Raw genomic sequence first — 22,952 nt, 5'->3', positions numbered from 1 at the left:
AGACATGGCATAACTAAGTCCACAATTTGAAATATCTTAAAAAAGAAAGAAACCACTGGCGTCCTTAACAATCAGAAAAGATCAAGGAGACCGAGGAAAACAGCTGCTGTTGATGATAGAAAAATTATCAGAGCTGTGAAGAAAAACTCTTAAACATCTGTTACAGAACACATAGTAGCTTTGATAATTTCTGCCACAGAACACTTTGACGGCAGAATTATAAAGGCTACACCACAAGATGCAAACCTCTCACCTGCACCAAAAAAGAAAGTCCAGATTAAAATTTGCTAAAAAGTAGTGAAATGAGCCCGTAGAGTTCTGGAACAAAGTGTTATAAACAGATTAATCAAAGATACAGTAAATCTCTAACAAAGTGATGGCAAGATAAAAGTATGGAGAAAGTAATGAACTGCAGGTGGTCCTTTATTGATGGTGGAATGACTAAAGAAGTGTAAAGAAATATTTTATCTGTCTCTGTACACTAGAAGAAAATGCCTCCAAACTCATTGTCTTGTACTTTATCATGCAGCAGGACAATGACCCAAAATACACTGCCAAGGCAACCAAGTTCATCTGGCAAAAAAGTGTAAAGTCTTAGACTGGCAAAGACCAGTCTCTAGTTTGAAATTTAATCAAGCATGCATTTCCCTTGCTGAAACAGAGACTAAAGTCAGAACCCCCCCTCCCAAAACAGCAACAGAAAATAGCAGCAGCAAAGACTTTGAAGGCTTGGAAAGAACAAAACAAGAGTTCACTGATATCAATATACTGTATAGCAGTGCATACAGGGGATTTGCAACCAAATATTAAGTTCTTTACTGCACATAAAATGTGCTGATGGAACTGAAAAATTGGTATTATTTTAGAATGTTAAAGTAAAGCACATAAGCACAGACATGCCCAGAAATAAAAGGTGACATTCTGTATTTTTTGCCTCATATTAATCTTTTAATTTCAGTCTTAATTGCTTGAGTATAGAGCAAAGTCCCAATATGTATGGATGGCACTGTATATGCTAAATACTTTTGGAGTCATGTCTTTTTCATACAATGTTTCCAGTGTGATTGAGTACATCCATGTTTGCATCAGTCCATTTTAAAATATCATGTTTTGTGCTAATCAAACTTACTGATCATGCTGCATAGCCTCCATCATCTAAAACTATTGAGTTCCTGGCTTCTGCGATATGCATAAGCCCCACTACAGGTTTTCCATTATCTAATTACATTTGCAGTGTACAGAAAATTAATGTCTCTCCAGTTCCAAGGTGCTTTGTACCCTTGTTAATACTTTCAGTAAAATCTGCTCCCTATGAGTTCTTCAATGACTTCAGACTTACTTTATATTAAATATTTGACAATAAGAGAGATTATCCAGGATGAAGATTTTTAGAAAAAACAGCTTTCAAATATATCTAGGTGTGTTGTCTTCACTGGTGGCAATGTGAGCCTGAAAGTACATTTCTTGGGGATAGAGACTCATGTAAAGTTAAGAAGAAATGTTTTTAAACACAACCCTGTATGAGTTAGTTTGGTATAAAGTATTAAGGTTTTACATTTCTTTTTCTAATGTATCTTTTACAGATAACTATTACGGCACACCCAAACCACCAGCTGAACCAACCCCCTTGCTGCTAAATGTAACAGACCAGATCTTACCAGGCGCCAGACCTAGTGCCGAGGGGAAACGGAAGCGAAACAAGTCAGTTAGCAACATGGAGAAGGCCGGCATCGATCCTCCAGAGGAAGAGGAAGAGGAGAGACCCGTTGTCAATGGCAACGGTGTAGCAATAACTCCAGGTCAGAGCTCTGGAACCTAATTCTACAATTCCTGATTCAGAATTTAAGAAAGGTTACCTGAGGTGCTCCGAGACCCTGAGTCAAAAGAAGCATCTTCTGCCGACATTAATACAGATATTCTTATTGTGAATAATGCAAAAGTAAAAAATTAACTGCATTTTTGTCCTCCTTGGAAAAACACTTGTATTTAAGTGTTGAATTAGTACAATGAAATGGATGACAAAGTCATTAATTTTGACATCAAGCTGATCTTTTTAACTGCAATATGAAACAAAAGAACTTCTTGTATTTTCCAAATAATATTTTTCCTGGCTCAATTTAAAAAAAAACACACTAGATTGACCACATGGGCTCCTCTCTTTTGTAGTCTTTCTTATGCAATGAAATCCATGTTTCATTTCCTTTTGTGTATTGTCTAACTTCCACATACAGTAGGTGATTTGTTATTGAATGAGTGAGCTGTTTTGAGAGATGTACAGTAGTTCCTTCAGAATATAACCCTCCTCCCAGAATCCATCTCCCTCAAACTTAATTAAACAGGGAGAAATAACTATTCATTTGCATGCATTCAGGTAATGAATTCCAAATTAGTTTCCTTTTTCAATAGTAAATATTAGTAAAATGTTTAAGTTCCAGATAGATGCGTTGTTTAATCTTTATTAAAATGTTTTTTTCAAAACATTTACTTTAGAGTGAAATTAAGAGCTTTTTGATTTAATTCCACGATTGCTTCTCTTTGGTGGAACTCTTAAGTAAACGAATGTACTGTAGTCATTGTTTTTGGAATTAATCCTGTTTGAAAAGACCACAATATTGTAGATTTATGGACTCTGTTACTGAGATGACACCTAATTTTCAAAATTAAGAATGGTTGTTTTTGCTGTTGCTTAATGAATAAGAGTAAACATTGGCCTTACTAAATTAGAGGTTTGGTATGATATTAAAGATTAATTGAGATGTTTACGTTTTTCACCTCCATCTGCAAGATTCTGAGTTATTACAGTATTTTTCACTCAAAGCAATAACGTATTTCTTATCACCCATCAAAGTGGAAGGCTTGTTCTTTGTTCTGCAATAACATTCTGTATTTTAACATGCTTACTTTTTGTGAATTAAACAAAATTAGACTTGTCTAAATCAAATAAATATTTGGTGTTATCACTTACTGTATATATATACAGTATGCAGAGAAATATAGTGGTACAGTATTCCATTATCACAGATTTTCCCTCACAGATTTGTGAAGAAATTCCAAATTCTTCTGTTCTTTAGCCTATATACTGTAATGTACTATAGTAGCTTTTTAAGTGAATTTACCACAACATGCTTTTGTATCTTGATAAGTAATGGTATTTATATAATACATAAATTATGTATTTTTCAAGAAGTGCAACACTTTAAAACATCAAATGGTCTTTCATGCTGTTACAGAACCTGCTGCAAAAAAACTTTTGAAACATTAAAACCTTTCTTTTAATTAGGAATGTTTCGATATGAACAGCTTTTAGAGCCACTCTAATCATATAATTGGTATTAAAATCCAGAATCAGGACAAACAATAAGTTAGTGTCAATAATTAGAAGTAAATTATGAAGAATACAGCCATTTAAATTGCACGAGGTACCCTACGTTAAAACGCACTGGATATGCGGAATATTACATTAATTGCATTAATTGAAATATGATAATAGTATCCGGAAGCACCTTTAAAACCGTAATAAAGCTTAATGTCTCATGTACAGCATTTGAGCTGTCGCCAAAGAATGCCCAGTTTCGAATCCCGATCACTACTGAGGGACAATCTTTTTCCACTTAAGAATTTAAACTTTTAGACTTTTAGAATTTAGACTTTTAATAATTTTAAACTGTGTATTACAGCATGTTAATCATTAAACATTAATGTATTTTTTATAAAAGCAAGATTGCTCAGTTGAACAAAAGTACACAACCTTACACCTTTGTCATAAATATATTAATTATGCATAAATATTTTATGCATCAAAGTCTTTAACTTGATAACTTACATGAGTTCTGGTTTTAAAGTGCTTGTTCTAACATTATTAAGCTTATATTCTGTACTTCATAAAAAGTTATAACGTTTTATCCTTTTTCTAAGAATATGTAGTAAGAACACCACTTGCTGTTATTGTAAAAAGATAAATGTTGTAGTGATTTAACATCACTTGATAGTTATATTGATATGGAATCGTGTAAATAAGCAACTAAAGTATCACAAGTGGACGTTTTGGAAACATTTTGACATTCATTCCTTTTTTTAAAAAAAATCTATTGTCCTTGTAGTGGTAATAAGCACTGTAATGAGCGAGCTGCACCCAGGCGGTTCAAAGCGAAATCAGAGCATTACTTTTAGTTTGTTTCCCATAGAGCCGAATACATAAAAGTAGTCCACTATTATAGCTTATTGTGAACATCCTGTGTCTCTTTTCAGGTTTACACCCGAATTGAGAAAATCTATATTTTGTCTTAATCCAAATGTCGGCAGCAAGTAATCGGCCAACAATTTAAACTGTACTATATAGTACACCGCCTGGAATTGAACCTGGTCCGTCAGCGTCATTCAACAGGGAAAGAAGGATTTCTTCATGCAATTATTTAAGTTAAAGGAGGGAAAGGGATTATATTTACACGTTGTGTTTCGCCTCTTCTTATATTTGAATCAGTCAAATTGATGTTTACAAAGAAAGTGTACTTCTGTAATAATTTGAGCTATATGAATATATTAAATCTTTATTAATTTCTTTAGATATGCAATTTCATATTATATAATAATAATTGCTTACACTTATATAGCACTTTTCTGGACACTCCACTCAAAGCGCTTTACAGGTAATGGGGACTCCCCTCCACCACCACCAGTGTGCAGCATCCACCTGGCAGCCATAGTGCGCCAGAACACTCACCACACATCAGCTATCAGTGGGGAGGAGAACAGAGTAATGTAGCCAATTCATAGAGGGGGATTATTAGGAGGCCATGATTGGTAAGGACCAATTGGAAATTTGGCCAGGACACCGGGGTTACACTCCTACTCTTTTCGAGAAGGGCCCTGGGATTTTTAATGACCACAGAGAGTCAGGACCTCGGTTTTACATCTCATCCGAAGGACGGCGCCTGTTTACAGTATAATGTCCCTGTCACTATACTGGGGCATTAGGACCCACATGGACCACATGGTGAGCGCCCCCTGCTGGCCCCACTAACACCTCTTCCAGCAGCAACCTTAGTTTTTCCCAGGAGGTCTCCCATCTAGGTACTGACCAGGCTCACACCTGCTTAGCTTCAGTGGGTTGCCAGTTGTGAGTTGCAGGGTGATATGGCTGCTGGCGAGAATTAATATTCTCTATTAATCAAATTCTATATAGTATGCATTTTTTTACTGAGATAACGAGGGCAAATATTCATAGAAAAGGTTGAAACATAACTTTTTATGGCGTATATAAACTCAATTTAGTCAGAAGGAGCACGTAAAAACTTTTACAAAATAACCACAGTATGTAACCAAATGAAAGACTTTGATGCTTAAAATGTTTAAGAAAAAAGTGGAATACAAGTGGAATTTTATTGAAACTACCAATACCAGCCATATACACTTTACATAATATGTTTATGTTCCTAAATTAATATCATTTATGACCTTCAGACACGTTATGCTCCTCTTCTTTTTATGTTCAGCTACTAAAATTTCTCTTTAGTATTAAAATTCCATATTCATTTTCAATATTTAAGCATATTTAAACATGCACAGTAAAGAAATTAAATTAAGCAATTGTTTCACTAACAACCAATGCACCACAAGTGTCGCCTGTCAGTGATTTTGGCCAGCCAATCACATACTGCGACATAACGCACTAAACTGTAGATAATTTTGCGCGGTACGGGGTTTTACCGTGCATTTTGAATGGCTGCATCTGTATGTTCTTCTTTTACTTTCTAGTGCTATTGCATGAACAAAGAGCAATGCATTTACAAGCAGCATCTGTTTGATAAATTGGAATTTATGAAACCGTGGGTTAAGTTCCTGGGTTGCTATCTGTGTGCAGTTTGTATGTTTGTCTCATTGATTTCCACTGGGTGCTCTGGTGTCCTCCCTATATCCAAAGACATAAAATCGTAGGTTAATAGGCTTCTGGGAAAGAAATAGCCCTGCTATGAGTGTGCATGTTGAAGGACTGGCATCCCATCAAAAGAGTATTCCACCTTGCGCCCGTTGCTTGCTGAATTAGGCTCTGGTGTCACGCACATCTCTGTACAAGATAAAACTGTTAGAACATGGATGGATACTGATTTAATTCACCTGCTGTGCCTCTGAATGTACTGGGGCTACAAGGTCAACGTATAGTATTATTTTTGTTTTAAAGTCATACAGCGGATAAATGTGTCAAGATAATGTACATAATCCCTTTGTGGGAATAGTTGCATGAAGTCAGCCATCTAATGAACTCACCAATGCACCAAAAGGTGTTTTCACCAAATATTGACTTAAGGGGTGAAATACTGTACATAAGCAGTCAGCATATTTTACTTTTTAAATGTTCTTTTAAGGTTTTTTGCTGACATTTATATTCTTTCATAACTTCTGATGACTGAAATTGTTTGGTTTGAGCATTCAAGTTTTGATTGACAGTATTCACTTTTAAATTGTTTCTGTGTTTACAGACAGGTGTCTGCAATTACAGCCAACCTGGCACTAAATTATGCTATATGACCTCTACTTACTTGTAAATAGCCAAACTCAGGGTGAAAGACTTTATTATTGATTCATTGACACAGTGTTTAGCACACAGTTATAATTTCTGTGTTATGTAACAGGCATGCATGATGGTAGGGGTGGTTTAAGGTTTTGAGTTTTATGTTTCAGTTATACTTGATAAAGGTCTTCAGTGGAGCCTCCTGGACTCCACATCTTTTAGCCATTGTGAGTTCTTGTGCATGCAGACCCTTGGGATGGCCCTAGCCCAGGCAGGGTCTCTCACAGGATTATCTGTAATCCAACAAAATGGGACATCTTTGGAAGGGAGTAAATGTTGTAGTTGCTAGCCAATGTATTATTAATATGATGTTTTAAACTGTTGTCATATCCACAGCATAGCCTTGTTTCTGGGATTGGTTTCAGATTGTCATGTACCTTGCTAGAATTAGCTTTCTGATGAAGGGTGGATGGAAGGATTATCTGCTATGAAAAGTTACAATACAGCAGAAATAAAATGACTATAACTAATGTAATATTTGAAGTTGTCACAAACCAGCTCGTTTTGTTAACATATTGTGAGTGTTTTTTGCCCTTCACAAATATGTTTCTTTTATTGTCTAACTATACCACTGTCAATTAGATTCTGGGTTGGTTGGAACCAAACACAAGAAAAGAAACCAAATCTTAGCAGTTACATTTGGGCAGAATTTCTAAGCCATTATAAACCATCATTGAGCAAGATAAGGACTTGGTAGATCTGTCAACAAAATGCATGCTAAATCATGGTTGCTCTAAAGTATTTATTATAAATCTGAGAAATTAGAAAAGAAAAATTATTTAAAGTTTGCAATGCATTTTTTAATGTTTTTTTTAAGTAATTTTATTATATCATTGGATTGGTCATAATTTAGGGATAAAACAGCATTTAATGTTTGATCTTAAACTTTTAGTCTTTAAATATGAGATTGATTTCTTAAAATTAAAACCAAAAAAGAATTAAAAATTATGTTTCATCCCACAACAGCTCCTGATATTGCAAGATAAATACAGAAAAGCCTTTTTGTTTAGAATGATGATTGCAAGAGGTTAATTTAGAGAGATAAGCTAGTTAATAAGCACAAAAATACAGAAAATAAATAGTAGGGGTTTAAGTCAGTCAAACACATTCACTAACCTAAAAGATACTAGTCAGTTTCTTTCCAAAATGTAATTGCCAAACAGTAAAAACAGTAAAAATAGAATTGTTTTTCAAGTGTGTGTTTGGTCAAGTATCTCCTGCAGCAAGAAACAATTAAAAAGTGAGTTTTTTTAGTAATCAAAAGTGCTGGATCTCATTGCAGTCTTGGCTTGCTGTATATAATTACCAGTTTGTTCTAAGCAGCCTTCTGTCTCAAAAACAAGTCTGATGGAGGATAATTTCACTCTGAAGGTCACTCAGCAGTTAGATTACAAGATCTGTGATTATCACCTTAAAACCATTTTGCTTAAATATATGCATTGTAATATGTTTTAAGATATAAGAATAGGTTTTTATGCAACTCTTCAACAAAATTAAGCATGAATTAGAAGATAAATCTTCATTGTTTTGTTTCCTAGCAACACACAATGTCCTGTAATTGTTAGACTGAAACCTAAAGGCCTAAGCTATATGTGGCTCTAAATATGCTACTTTTCCAAATCATTATGATTTTTACCTTTCATACATGTATGAATAGATAGACTTTCAGTAATCTGAGAGTGCCTTAAAATATACAGTTTGGCAGGACATTTTTAAACTCTTTTATTCAAGCTGAAAATGAACAAGCAAATGGACATACAGTACATTATTTTATTAAATAAGGATGAATTCCTTTTTCACAATCTTATGCAATTACTGTATGATGTTTAATGTGGGCAAATCCATTAAATAATAATATGAAGTATATCTGTTTACTGTTCAGTATTCTTGGAGACATTACTGCTCATTAATCATTATGGCACCAAAATGCATATTTTCAAAGCTTTTTATTAAAGCAACAGATAATCTACTTAATCCTTAGACTAAAAAGCAGTACAAATGCCTTATGTAAATACATCCTTCAAAAGCTTAGAAATGCTTCAACCTGAGGAATAAAGCATTTTTTTGTGTTGTATAAAAACTGTTTTTAGTTCTGTAATTTTATCCATGTACGTTTGCCGCCTCCTCTCCGATTGTGCATGTGACAAGGAATTTTACGAAAGAATCAATGAGTACAGTTGTAATCTAAGCAGATCTCTGTGACATTCCATAGATTTGTTTTTTGTTTTTGCTGTGTCTCCCTTTCTGCAAAACCTGCCTTCTATAACAGTTTCATATCGGTTACCCAAGTGATTTTTCCCCACTCTTTTTAACTTTGCAGTCTTCAGGGAAATTAAAAGTGCATTTGGGAGGTCAGGCCTGACTCACCATGTGTTCTGTCTGTAGAATCCAGTGAACATGAAGATAAAAGTACAGATGCCTCAGGTGAGATACCTCCACAGCCATACACAACACCGACGTTCGGCCACACTGAGGGGCCAAAAGAGGAGGGGGAGCCAGCAAAACAGCCCACAAAACCTGACGAGAATGAAGAGCTGGGACCACTGCCTGACAACTGGGAGATGGCCTACACTGAGAAAGGAGAAGTCTACTTCATTGAGTATGTTTTACTTTTTACTTATTTCTGCTGAACCAAAACCATTTTGGTAAAAATCTAATAATGTTATTAAGAATTTGACTGTATTTTTGGAATGTACAAAATGTGAATACATCACTGTGTCACAAAAATCTAGTAGATTTAGGCAAATCTGCAATTATCCAGATAAAGTATTGTTTAAACAGACTGATCTTGAAAAGAAACATAACACTCTGTGTATATATTCTTTAGAAAAAAAAATAATAATGCAGTTTTTTAATATTGATTTAATGTTTTTCACATAATTTTGATTGAGTTTTCAGGACTCGCCATGATGCACTCAGGTGACCTTGACTGCCGCATAGGCATAAAATCATTTAATAAGTGAGAGAGTTGATTGGGTAGAAGTGATGAGATGAATTACAGGTAACTTGTTAAATGTCACACCCGGTACAAATCAAGAAAGAGAAACACAGAAAGAAACCAATATGCCCTGTTTATGAAGAGAATAATGTCCTCCTGCAATCGGTATGTTTGACTAAGTCTGCACACCGCTGCTCACTACAATGGATATTCACTGCCAGCAATTTTTAATCTAGCAAGATCTTACGTTCAAGCTCTGTCCATCAATAATAGGCCATGATCTGTGATCCATAACGCCATACCTACAGTATGTCAATGTGGGAGTTTGAGTGTGACGGCCTACGTAGAATTGTCTAATCACTACAGAACTCCAGTTGTAGTGATTAATGGCAACCTGACTCCATGGTCATGATCTATTCCTGGACCTCACTTGCTGCCCTTCCTACTGACTTATTCTCATGTGGCAATATTCCAGAAGGACAATGTCCATCCTCATGCTTCTCATGCAACTGCAGCTTTATTGCTAGAATAAAATCTCACAGTTACTCACCAAACTTGTACCCCACATGTCTGGATTGTTTTGGGATGGTGTATTCAGAGGGTTCAGAGACCAGTAAAACAGGGACATGGTTCTTCAGCCTCCATGAAAAGAATGGAACATACAGTAATCCAGTAACATACAGTAGCATCAGCAACATGGTGCAAAAGAATTCGTCATAGATACAGTATACAGATTGTGTTGCTTCCAATAGTGGCCAAATAGTCCTACTACTGTAGCATGAGACTTTCACAATTAATTTCCAATGTTAATAATTAGAATATATTTACCAATGTCATCTCCCATTCAGCAAAATTTTAGTGCATCCACTATGTAAACCATCATTATGTGGATCTGCTTTTTTTTCCATGTCCTGGTAGCTACTGTACTGAAATTCTTTGCCGTTATTTAACATACGTTTCTTCTAATATTTGGTATGTACTTTCTTCAAAAAGTGTCTTATATAAAAGCTAAAAACACGATGCCATTATATAGTCCTTGCCATTTTGTGTTTTCAAGTTGCACATCAGAATTGCTTTATATTCACAAAGGTTCTCATGTACTGAAAAGTATTCTCTTTTAGAAAGAAAAATGCTTTAGGACCAGTGAGTTAAAGAAGCATGGTTACATTTAACATTGGTTTACATCGTCTTGCCAAATAGATTGCTGTGAAATCAGATAAAAGGCGTAGGAGTACAAAATAGAGTAACTCATTAGATACAGGGGGGGTTATTCATGTTTTACTCTTGCCTACATTTAATTTAAACATTAGAACTGAGTTTACAGCACCCACCCCTGTCCGGCTATCCTGAAGGAGTGACATTGTTTCCTTAGATGAGCTCAACAGATTCATTGAAGTTTTCTTGGCAGCCATGTATCTGATCTCTGTCCAATAGCTGCATTCAGTCCAGAGAGCTGAATTTGCCAAACGTACAGCTGTTTGCACAATTACCCTCACACCTCTTTCAAGGCTAATTAGAAGCAGTAAGCAAATTAAACATATCGATTGCAATTTTGTTAGACTAACCTTTTTTTTCCCTTTAGGGGTGGGGGCAAGAGAGCTTTTTTTAAGGTTGGATTTGCTGCAATGTGTCCGCTCAAAATATCCTCTTTTCTCCTCAGTCACAACACCAAGACGACATCATGGCTTGATCCACGGCTTGCAAAAAAGGCTAAGCCCCCGGAAGAATGCAAAGAGGATGGTAAGCATGTTTGCGTTAGTATTTTACTGATAGTGCTTTCCTTGTAGTTCTGTGCTTCCGTTACATAAACTTGCCTTTCTTAATGCAATGTCCTTTGGATCCTGAAAAATTAATTTGTAAAGAAACTGATGCACTGAGGCATGAATTATGTTAAAAAAGAGCAGTGCGATAATAGTCAGCCTTACATAAAATATGCAAAGCCATGCTTATTGTCCATAGCCCCTTCTCTCCGTAACACATTTTAATGGTGTTTTTTTGTGAGTTTTCTTTTGTGGTTGCTTTGATTGGTCTTGATGTGGAAGCATGTTGCTATACTTCATCAAGACCATTGCTGAGTGCACAACTTCTTCAGTTATTCTTTTTGTGAGAGGGGGTGTTTCAATAACAGAGCTGCCTTTATTTGTCAGACACCCAATCAATAAGTACTGTTAGCTCTGTCGTGGCTATCAGACAGGGACATTAAGTACTTCTAGTGTTCAACATACAGTTCGTGCCCAGGAGGAGGTGAATTGAAAAGGGGAACCTGGGGGCAAGGTGGCGGTGATGTGACAAGCTCAGAAAACCTCAGTGTTTGGACTGATTCTAGCACTCAGTGCTGTCAGTCTTTGTTATCTTTGGGTGGCGATTTTAAAAAGCGTGCAGAATTCCTGCCTTTTAAAAAATAACTTAATTGAAGTGTTATGTTATGACAAGGATTTTAATAACATCTTCCTGTGTGTGATGCATTGTTTTTTTTTAAAGTTTCTGTCTGAGTTATTTATGAATTTATGACTAAAGTAATAGAAGGGGTAAAAGCAGAGCTTAGAGTGGTTCAGATTAATATAGATTAAATGCAGACAATGGATGAGAAATGAACATTTGCTTTATCTGTACTGTATGTAATTCTATTAAAGACTTCCAAAGTCAATTCATGTATCTAGGATGCACTGTATACTTATTTGCATTGATGTTTTAAGGGTTTTTCATAACTGCTGATAAATGCAAGGCTGTCCAAGTACCAGGTACCTCAATGATATTATTGTATATAGTTCTATTTATTAGTACCTCACGAGGTTCAGTGGAGAAAATAAAAATAAATGTACAATACACTCAGACTTCCATTGTTACATGTTATTTTGAGTATGACTAAATTGTTCATGAACTTTTTTCTTTGTTAAAGAAGATCAAGTGATTGCAGAAAAACTAAAATGAAAACTTAATTTTTAAAAAATTGTCTGTAATGTCTTGATGACACGATGAGAGCTTCTCAGGGTTACAGAGTGATGTATATTGATAAATACAGTACATCATTCTGTCCTCTTGTCAGTCTCTCCATTAGGCTTCTTTTAAACATTCAGTAACTCCATCACTATCACTCCCTCCCCCTTTTTGTAGACTGCTTCCCTTTTTGCAAGATGGATGGTGTGTATGCTGAATATGCCTGTGTATTTTAAGTAACTTAAAGTGTTACTGATCACAGTGTAAATGAAGGAGGGTGATTATCAAAATATGATAATATTGATTAGAACAAAGATTTGATTTTTTTAACAAGTAACTGTTTTATGTTGGCTGCTTTTGCTGAACAAAGATTTTGAAGCAGCTCTTCCCATTTAAGCAGGTTATCAAAGGTGTCTATTTTCCTTTCTTGTGACAAGGAAAAGCTTAGAATGGGACTCATCTCTGTCTTGTCTTTAAATTCTTTAGAATGTTTGCCTCAGCCATCCTTGCTTGTATACAGTAGCTTCAAGTTTAACCATTGATTGTGTGATTGTGATCTCCCTCCATTATGAAGAAAGTTTTTTATGTGCAGGTTCTCTCATAAGAAAACCAATTATAGCGTAATATCATGATAATTATATTTTACTTTCTACCTTGGAGCCAATGTGCACTCAGCAGCATATTAGCCTTCCAATAAGCCAGCTCATCTTGGATTTTCACACAATACTGTGTAAATTAGTTAATACTGTGTGCAGCCTAGCGGCTGAAGGAAGTGTGCACAATTTAAGACAAGGACAGCAGTGTCTTGGGAGTAAATGAGGTCAAATTGCAGTAAAGCACTTCCTTTGTTACATGTTATTTTGAAGAAGTTTATAAATATTTGCATAAGACAATTATTTCTATATAATTTTTTAAACATTAGTACTATTTCAGAAAGAATTACTATGCTCATAATTCTTACCGTCAGTGTGAAATGTACAGTAGTTTGTTTAACATTGCCTGTGGTTTGCTGAGGGTGCTGAAGAAAGAAATTGTAGCTGCATATGAGAGGTAAAATATTGATTGCGATCTTTTACACCATATATATATATAAATTATTTACCTCGATATCTGGGCACAATAATAGAGCTGGGGAAATTTTGTTTAAGAATATTTGGATCAGCCAGTGTTTTCTTATCTCATCAGGTGTGTGTATTTCTTTCTTCCTACATATCTACTATTTGTGCCTTTTACAGAATTCAGGTGAATTCATGTTTTTCTGTTTTTTGTTGTTCTGCTGTACATGTTTTTCAACCCTACTTCAAGAATTCACTAATGATCTTCTGTCATATTTATTTCACATACATCAGCCACCTTTAATTTCAGTTCTGTCCTAGATCTTATCTTATGCTTTCCTAGAGTCAATAAAATCTCACTCTGTATGTTTATGTATCCTCAAAATGGCAGTCATAATCTTAAGAAAAGTTTTGTTCTGCTTTCATTGATATCTGTTTTTGCCAATCACTTTCAACTGGTATTAATTCATGTCGTTCACAGCAAGGCTGAATTTTGGTGTTCGTAGGCCCTAGGCACTTTCACTCCGAAATGTGCAAAAAGAGGGGTAAACGCCAATTGACACAATGTCAATTGACATATTGCACTGGGGGATTCGCACGGAATGAAGTTCGCACACCCCTGATGTGCCGGCACCAACCCCTAGGGCTTTGACGGACAGAGATTGAAACTCCTCAAAGGGGTTACATATACATAGGGTAAGGATTAAGGAGGGGTACTTCAGTTTACACTGACAACTATTTACAATGGCTCCTCATAAACTCTCTATGCTATTTACACTGCCGGCCCGGTCGACACACTGACCTCAAGTCCAGTCCCATGGCCGCTGCCCCCAGCCTGCATTGCGGGTGCATAGCTAAGGGGAGGTGCAGCCGCTAAATTGACTGGTGCGGGCTCTACACTGTTCTAATGCTAAACCACGTGATTGATGGAGCGAGTCGAGGGGCCATCACTTCGATACTTCTAGTTTCTTGAACAGCCGCTAGATAGCATATGATTATTAATTTGGAGTCAATCGCAAGCATGTTGTTTCAGCTCATTTTTTTGTTAGTCACTAGTGTTTCCCTCCTCATAGGCCCTAAAATTTCGTAGGCCCTAGGCACTGTGCCTACAGTGCCTAATGGGAAATCTGGCACTCGTTTACAGGCATCTCACCTGTGAGCTTTATTGGAAATGTAGAATTAAAGCACCATTATTTTTTTAAGTATGCGTATCATATCATAGGAGGTATGATCCTGCTACGATATAATTTAAGGTTAGAAAATAAATTCTTGACTATTGTTAAATAAGGCAAGAATGTATGGTATTATTTTAAATTATTGATTAGAACAAAGATGAGATTTTTTATAAAAGTGCACAATAGCTAGTTATTTGACACAAAAAAATACAAAATTCTTGGAAAATATTTGGTGCATTTGTATTATTTTCTGCTGTCTGCAACTATAATTATTTCAAAATATTTCTACCAAATATTATATGATCACAAAAGATTCTAAGTATTTTTAAAAGGATTGTGTAGCTTTTAAAGCATATACAGTCCCCCCCCCCGCCCTTTATTCAAGTCCCAGATGGAATGGAAAATTTAAATGCAATATACCATATCGCATAGTGATGTATGGATAAAATAATGTGTCTTAAAACAAAATATGTTATGTTCTCATAGTAGTATTTCACACAAAAAATCCTATTTGCTAGAAATAAGAAATTAGTTTCCAGAAAACACAAGGACCACATTTATTTACACCTCTAATTATTCCTTTAAATAGCATCCAACTAACTAAAAACTTACTAAATAGGCATGAACTATGACATAGTTGCAGAACTCATAGTTTGAGGCCTGCAGATCCTCAAGGGGTACAGCTCTGGGGTCGTACTGTACTGTATGTGGCTTCTCAGATGATGTTCCAGGTTGCTCTTGAGGAGTTCTTAGCAGGAGGTTTGATCCTTGATATTTATTACTTACAATTTTGAAAAAGTGTGTACTGTATATACAGTAGAATTTTGAAAAAGATAATATGTAGAAGTTACTGCAAGAACGCAAAACCAAAGTTGGACTAAAGAGTAAAACAGAGCCCTGGTAGAGACTGCATTAAGTTTAATCCTCACTATTCATCTGCAGAAAGAAGTTGACACACTACTTGCTTTTTATGCATGTAACATAACTCTCCTTTCCTGGAATTTTTTATTAGGGGAGCCATGGGAAGCTTTACTAAAGTCAAATTTGCATACGTTGAGTCTTGCATAACCTAGGGAGAAACGTCATACACCATTGCACCTCAAAAGACATTAAATTAGTAAATATAATCCCTTTTGGTTATTTAAGAAAAGACTGGTTTTGATAAGGATATCATGGTAAGAAATCATAATTCACATAATTATAGTGAGGGATTACAAAGTTTGAAGAAATCTGGAGGACTCTACACGTACTTCTAAGTAGAAAATGCAACCTGAAATAATTTTTGCTAATCTTTTACAGAATTTGTGAATACTGCTGTTTTCTTGCCTGAAAGAAAAAAACAATTTGTAACTGGGTTATAGATGCCGTGGAAGTAAATTAAATTTCCAATAATATGTATGCATAGTTACAATTTAATTAAAAAATTATAATCTTCCATAACACATTGGTTAATGTATAGTTCTCCTTCCCCAGCAGGATATCAGTAACATTCACAGGTATTTCCATATTTACTGATAGAAGCTTTAGAAAATATGATACATGCCTTTTGAGCATAGCTGAATCTGAATATTGTTGCCAGAACAATAAAAGCCATTTCTTGATTTAATTAATGAGCACTTACAGTAGCAATGCACTACATTTAAAATGTGTGTGTATAATATAGACAAAATGTAGATCTGCTTTATTATGGTATTTTGCAATTTGTGATAGAGTACTCTTTTGCTAATGTCTGAAAAACAGTAGAGATAATTGAAATTTTCCCGTGCATAAGGAGGCAGTCACCTACTGTAAGTGGCAGTTGGCAAATGAACGTAACAGCTGCTTGAAAGTGCAAGTGATCAAAAGTGCCTTTATGTAGCTAGCTTTCTGTCTGCTTCCCGGGATTTCCAGGCTCCTGGGAAGAAAAAGACCTGTGATTGCATCAGCGTTTTGAATTTGACATTTGCTCTTCTAACTATCATGCTGTTAACAGCTCTTTCCTTATGTTCATTGACTGTTTCTTTCAAGGAATTGTTTGCTCATATTTTTATTGATTTCGTTTGGGTTTAACGTATTGGCAGAAAACAACAGGAAGAGAAAGTGCATCTTTGCATACTTTGCATGCTTTCAGACACTGCTAATGGGGATGTTTGGAGAATTCTAATAAGATTATAAAGGGCATTCTAACAATATTCTTGGAAATAACTGACAAAGTGTAGGAAAGTAATGACAACTGCAGAACTAAACCAAATGAAAACACAACAGAAGTTGTTTAATGCTTTTCACAGAAGTGTGTGTCGTGTTAGTGTCTATTTTCTTAGTACACATTAAGAACATTTGTTCACACTGTACTAGACAATTATATATTTGGGGGACAAGAAACAAAGTTATTGTTTTTCATGTTTTCTTCTGCTGTTTGGATATCTATGAAATTTAAATTCCTGGACAAAAGGCTTATGGGAGGTTAGGTCAGAGACAAAGATACGTCAGTAGGTCGTGTGGCTGCTATAATGGAATTTAGACAGACTTTGAGGAATTATGAGAATAGCTGCTTCCTGAAAAGAGAGCAATCTAAATACAGTAATTGCCTTGTAGAGGTTTAAAACATGTGGACCATATTATGTCATATGTATGATAGCATTTGATTTAATCAAGTAAGTGGTTTGGCCACGATTTGGGGATTTGGAAAAAAAACTTGAACATCTGGTATTGATTATATAGCTATGTATCAAGATGATAGCAAGTTAAAACAAAACCATGACGTTCATTAATGGGTGACAGTGGGGTTCTTCTTAGCATTGGTGTCGTGTAGGGTTGGGGCCCTGGGTTCAATTTCATACCTGGGGTATGTGTGTTCTCCCTGTGTTTACATGGGTACATTTTCTTTCAAAGTCCAAAGACATTCTCTTAGATTAATTGACTTCTGGGAAAATTGGCCCCAGGTATAAGTTTGTGCATGTCTATGTTTGTGTCTGTGTGTTTGCCCTGTACTGGAATGGCATGCCGTCCAGGGTGTATCCTGATTTGCGCCCATTTCTTGTTGTGATAGACACGACAGCCCCCCTGAGACCCTAGATTGGATGAGACAGTTAGAACATAGATGGATAGATGACCTCCATTAATCAGTCACACTGAAGGTGTGGGTGATTTGAATTATATTTGTTGGTACAGTATGCCAGAATTAAGTATTTTTATTTAGTCTCAGATTAAGTGAATGTGAAAATACGTGTAGATTTCCTGGAGGTTAATATAACTATTCTTAACCCTTTCCAGAGTACACATGGTGTTAAAATTGAGACTTATAGAAAATTCCAGAGATAGAACATGATAAGTTAATAAGTAGAATAAATAATGACAGCCTCTAAAATATAACAATATGCCAAAAATATACAGGAGTGGTTGGTATAGAGGCACCCATGTTTTTCTATGGCACAGCTTTGGCAAAGTCATAATAAATAAGAGGACACCTAGATAAATTAATATTAATTACTAATTACAATAAGACACACTAAGAATACACAACACAAAATACAACATACAAAGTACCCTATTTACAAACAAGTAGTTCAAGTAGGTAGCTGCATCAGCATGCGTAGGCTGCAAAGGAAGAAGTAAAGGTTTATTCCATTCTGAAAAGAAAAGAAAAGAAACACAACATTTTGGCTTCTCTTTTCAGCATGGAATAAACCTTTACTTGTTTTTTTTTTCAAACACTGCATCTCGCAGGCCTACATCCTGACCAACCAGAAACACCCCAGACTGGTATCTAGCATTCAAATCTTGTGTAATGCAGGCCAAAAATAGAATAGCCTGCTTTCCAAACCAAACAGAATACAACTTAGAGTTAAATCTTTCTCTGCAGTCTGGATGCCCTAAGCAGGAATTGAGCCCACATTTTGGCAGCACACATACCTGTACTAAAAATAGTCTGGATGCTACAAAATGAATGGAAACCTACTGTATTTCTCTGTTCTAAAAATGCATTCACTAGCAAGGACAAACTATTTTTAACCTAGGTTTTTTGTTTTTACAGAGGAAATGAGAGGAACCTAAAAATAACAGACTGGCAAGGTTTCTTAACAAGGTTCAAAAACTTAACTTGAATGTGGTCTTAAAGGCTGATGAACTCCCATCTAGCACTTCTCTCTCCTTGTGTCTGTCTTTCCTCTCTCCTGTCTTCCTCTCTTTCTTTTCTGTCTTTTTTGTCCTGTGTTCCTGCACTATTTATGACTCTTAATGATTTACCAAGTACTTCATTTACCAAGATTTGGTCTCAGACCCACTACAATTCAGTAAACACCTCAGTTCCTTTCTTGCTTTTGTTGACATGAGCTAGGTGTTGACCATTGTTCTAAATTCTTAGACAGCTCAATAGTCCCTTCCCATGGAAAAAAAAAACATAGAGGTGCATTAGAGGTGTATTTAGGTAAGTAGTTTAATTTGCTTTGTGACTTTTACATTGTTTCCCTGGCCATCCTGTTCATACTTTATTTACATGTTAATTGTGTAGGTGATATGTGTTAATTTACTGTAGTCAACAGATATTTTAATGGTAAATTGCAAGAGTGCTTGACAACTTTTAGGAACCAATCAAACATAATTATTTTCAAAGAGGTTGCGGCATCAGCAGGCGTTGGCTGCAGAGGAACAGGTGAAGGTGTTTTAACTGTGGAGCCTTCTTCAGGTGTCACAGCTCAACGCAGCTCTGCGGCTTGTGTTGGCCCTCAGGCAACTCCACCAAAGTTAGTGTGGCTTAACTTCGGTCTATAATAACAAAAACAGTGTGTGCAGTTTGTCTCCTTGGGATTTGGCCGCAAGGTAGAAAGGTGGGGAAAACTCAGTTCGCCCCAGTTTTAGCTTGGTTCTGAATATACTTGGATATATGTTCAACATACATGGATATTCAAGAGTCCAACTCAACTGTCTTATTTTGTTGATCAAGCGTATATAAAGGTGGGTTTACAAATACAAGATTTCTTCTGCCGTAGAAGGAATAACTGAATAACTGAAACATTACTGTAAGAAATATGACAATTGTAGTAACAGAAAACAAAGCAGTTATTTTTACTTAATACAGGACAACTCTGCATTATGTACTATACCAGCTGGGAGAAATCTATTATCTGAGATGTTTTTGCTTTTCCCTATGCAATGTCTGCTATTACAGCTCTTTCATTAATATCAGTGCATTTAGTAAAATATTTAATAATTTTACTGTTAGTAAGTTCACTTGAAATGTTTGTATCATTTTAATCCTACAATAATATTTATAAGGATATATAATAAAGACTTCACAAAATTTGAGGACTGATTAGTGATTAGAAAATAGAGAGCTGAGATTGCAGAAGCTCCTATGTACAAAAAAGCTATTGATATTGTTTGCCTAGAAGACCAGGAAGAAAAGTGAGAAAATATAGTGGAACATAATTTGGGAGAGTTTAACATGATACATGAAAGTTCGTCTTCTATGGTACTCGTTCTGGTGTAAAAAGGGAAGGAAAGAAAGACTACAGGGAGAAACTGTAATCCTGAACAGCATGTGTCATGCAAATTAAGTACATCAGCTGAATAATACAGGAGTGAGTCTTATATGAGCACAGTTTTGCATCTGCATTTTTGTACAGTAGGTTCTACAAATACAATAACTGTTTTATTCATGTTCTGGAGCATACTAGTAACACTTGTCTAATCATTGCAGACCTTACAAGAAAATGAAAACAGTTAAACTATTGTACTGTATAATCTCTGCTTTATTTACTTATCAGGGTTAATTTGGTATGCATTGTATTTGTATATGATTTGTTTAACAAATGGATAATGTTTTATTTTGGATACAGCACTAATTTAGTCATTTCAAACACTTCAGAGGTTCATAAGAGTGCTGCTGGTACTGTATGTTGTGTAGAAACAACACAAGAGACTTCAGGGTTACAGTTGGCATCTACAGATAATTTAAAATATTCAGAAATGTAAAAGGTACTTAATCTTTAAGATATATTTTTTAACATACTCAATAATTATTATTTTTCTTAATGCTCTGTAATGCAATTTCTGTATTTGATTTGAAACAAAAATATTTTAATGTGATTTGATGACACACTTTTGTAGAACAATATAATGGGTTTTTGGGTTATTTCCTTTTACTTTGTGAGAATCTGGGGGATACAACTTGTGGAATTTCTCTGAAAGTACCATCAAAATGGCTCATTGTGATCAATTGATCTGGTGTGGTATTTTTATTCATTTATTCACATGCAGCTATAGACAACAGATGCTTTCAGATGGTCTGCAAATGTTTTACTTCACCTACATTGTTATTTTCAGTTTTATTTGACATATTTTATACTCTATTATAGTAGTTCTTTTTACCTTGTTTTTTTTTACAAAAAAAACACTCCACTACTGCATGTCTAAACAAAACACCCCTTCAACACTGTGATACTATTATTAAAAATATGCATATACTGTACTTTATGTCTGCATAGTGTCTGGTCAATATAAAATAAATATCTCTAATGACATGGATCCTGCTATTTAGTCATCAATTTTAGTGATGCTGTAAGTCTACTATACTGTAGTAATGTGGCCTATTGCATGTATTGTATGATTTTGCTGCAAAAGCTGCAAGAATATAGACAAACAAGTGAGCTATTGTGCAAATGTTAATTAGTCTGGCTCATGCTTGAATTACTGCATTAAATTAGCAGATTTTGACAGACACAAGTAAAAGACACTATATTGTAAGCAAACTAGCTATAAAACGTGACTTCTACTTACTTAAATATGGGGGTGTAAAAGAGTTAAATTAAATGATTAAAATTAAGAAAAATAATTAGAGTAAAGCACACATTGATGGTTTTACTCCAGGAAAATCTCATGGTTAGAAGGAGTGGCTGTTTATAAGCTTTATAAGCTTTCAGTTTGAACAAGTGTCATCTTCTTGAAGTTGTCATGGAAACAGTCTTACTTTGAGATCAGTGTAGCGCCTGCAATTTAAGATGGCTCATAGCAAAAATAAACCTCTTCTCGATGCTAATCTTGTAAAATATTTTTCTAGGCTTAAGAATGATAGAAAGCAGCACATTTCTTTTAGAATTTTAAGTACTTTCCTATGCCAATCTAAAACTCGTTTGATGACTTCATAGCAGACAGAACAGTAGTTGGCAAGATTTATATTTAAGTCTCATTTTTCTGAAATTCAAGTAGTTTTTCTTTTGTTTTTAGAGGCATAATTAGTGAAGTGGTCTTAATTTAAGCAGTTTAAGCAGTGTTCTTCTTTGAAGCAATGGCTTTCTTTTCTCATGAAAGATTGTGATAAATGATGCTTTGCATCTGAAGATCCTTGTTTATGTCATAAAATCATATATTAACTGTAAGAGTAATGGAAAGGCCTTAGCCTGCATGGAGACACAATTTGGATGTGACCATTGCTAATTACAGAAATTGTCCACCAGATACAAGAAAGAATCACCTGTCAAATAAATTCCCTGCATTATGAACTGGGTTTATCATTAATGACCAGTGCACCAGTGGCACTTCGATTTAATCCAGGATCTGAGGTATGCGTTATATAAGTAGATATCTAAAGACTTGCAATCTTAGTCACCATGTCTTAAAATTTCCAGAACATGTTAAATACCACTTTCTGGGATGAATGAGTGTTTAGTGAAATTAATTTAAGTACGTTTTCCTAGTGGAAATTCTTAACCTTTTTATCTTTTATTTAATTTTAAGTGAACTGTTAAAGAGGATATTTTATCTGCTGTAAGTGTGAGAGACAATTAGTGACAAGATAATGATTGATTGATTCATCTTAAATGCAGATTGTATGCATTTTCCAAGGGATTCATTTCCACCAGTTTGTTGTTGCTGAATACTATTCTATTTTTTTCGCAACAACACAAAGATCTGCTGAAAGATTGAAAAGAACCACTTGCTGTTTCTCTCTCTTCTGAAAGAAGGACATTTTTTTGGTTTCAAATTATGGGATTAAAAATTGCCTTGTGAAATAAAGATTACACAGCATTTTAGTTTCACATGGTCTTTCTTTAAAGGTTTAATAATGATTACAAAGAATCTTTCTGTAGCCATTAAACACTAAAAGCTAACAATTTTTAAGATTTCTTTTTTTTAATACAGATTTCTTGTCAAATGCCCAACCAATACGGAATCGTCAATTGTGTAATCACATCTAGGCTCTCAGCTTCAACCACTGTACACACATGTAGAGAAAGAGAAAGTGCAAGCAGGCTTCTCTGATCCATCCACAAGGCCATTCATCTTTTAATGAGCTACAAACA

The 22,952-nt window shown here is 35.2% G+C and overlaps 1 protein-coding gene across 21 annotated transcripts in view; it reads left to right on the top strand.

The window, feature by feature from the left end:
- magi2a (membrane associated guanylate kinase, WW and PDZ domain containing 2a) overlaps positions 1-22,952 on the top strand; it is a 396,131-nt gene that overhangs the window by 272,520 nt on the left and 100,659 nt on the right. For all 21 annotated transcript variants that reach the window (XM_069192438.1, XM_069192437.1, XM_069192436.1 and 18 more), the window contains 3 exons: positions 1,584-1,799; positions 8,954-9,167; positions 11,167-11,246. In XM_069192438.1, the coding sequence (XP_069048539.1) occupies positions 1,584-1,799; positions 8,954-9,167; positions 11,167-11,246 (510 nt within the window). The remainder of the gene's footprint in view (positions 1-1,583; positions 1,800-8,953; positions 9,168-11,166; positions 11,247-22,952) is intronic.

Source organism: Lepisosteus oculatus, chromosome 7, assembly GCF_040954835.1.
Source record: "Lepisosteus oculatus isolate fLepOcu1 chromosome 7, fLepOcu1.hap2, whole genome shotgun sequence".
Taxonomy (NCBI): Eukaryota; Metazoa; Chordata; class Actinopteri; order Semionotiformes; family Lepisosteidae; genus Lepisosteus; species Lepisosteus oculatus.
The sequence above is the reverse complement of the archived record's forward strand: the minus strand, read 5'-3'. Positions and strand labels throughout refer to the sequence as shown.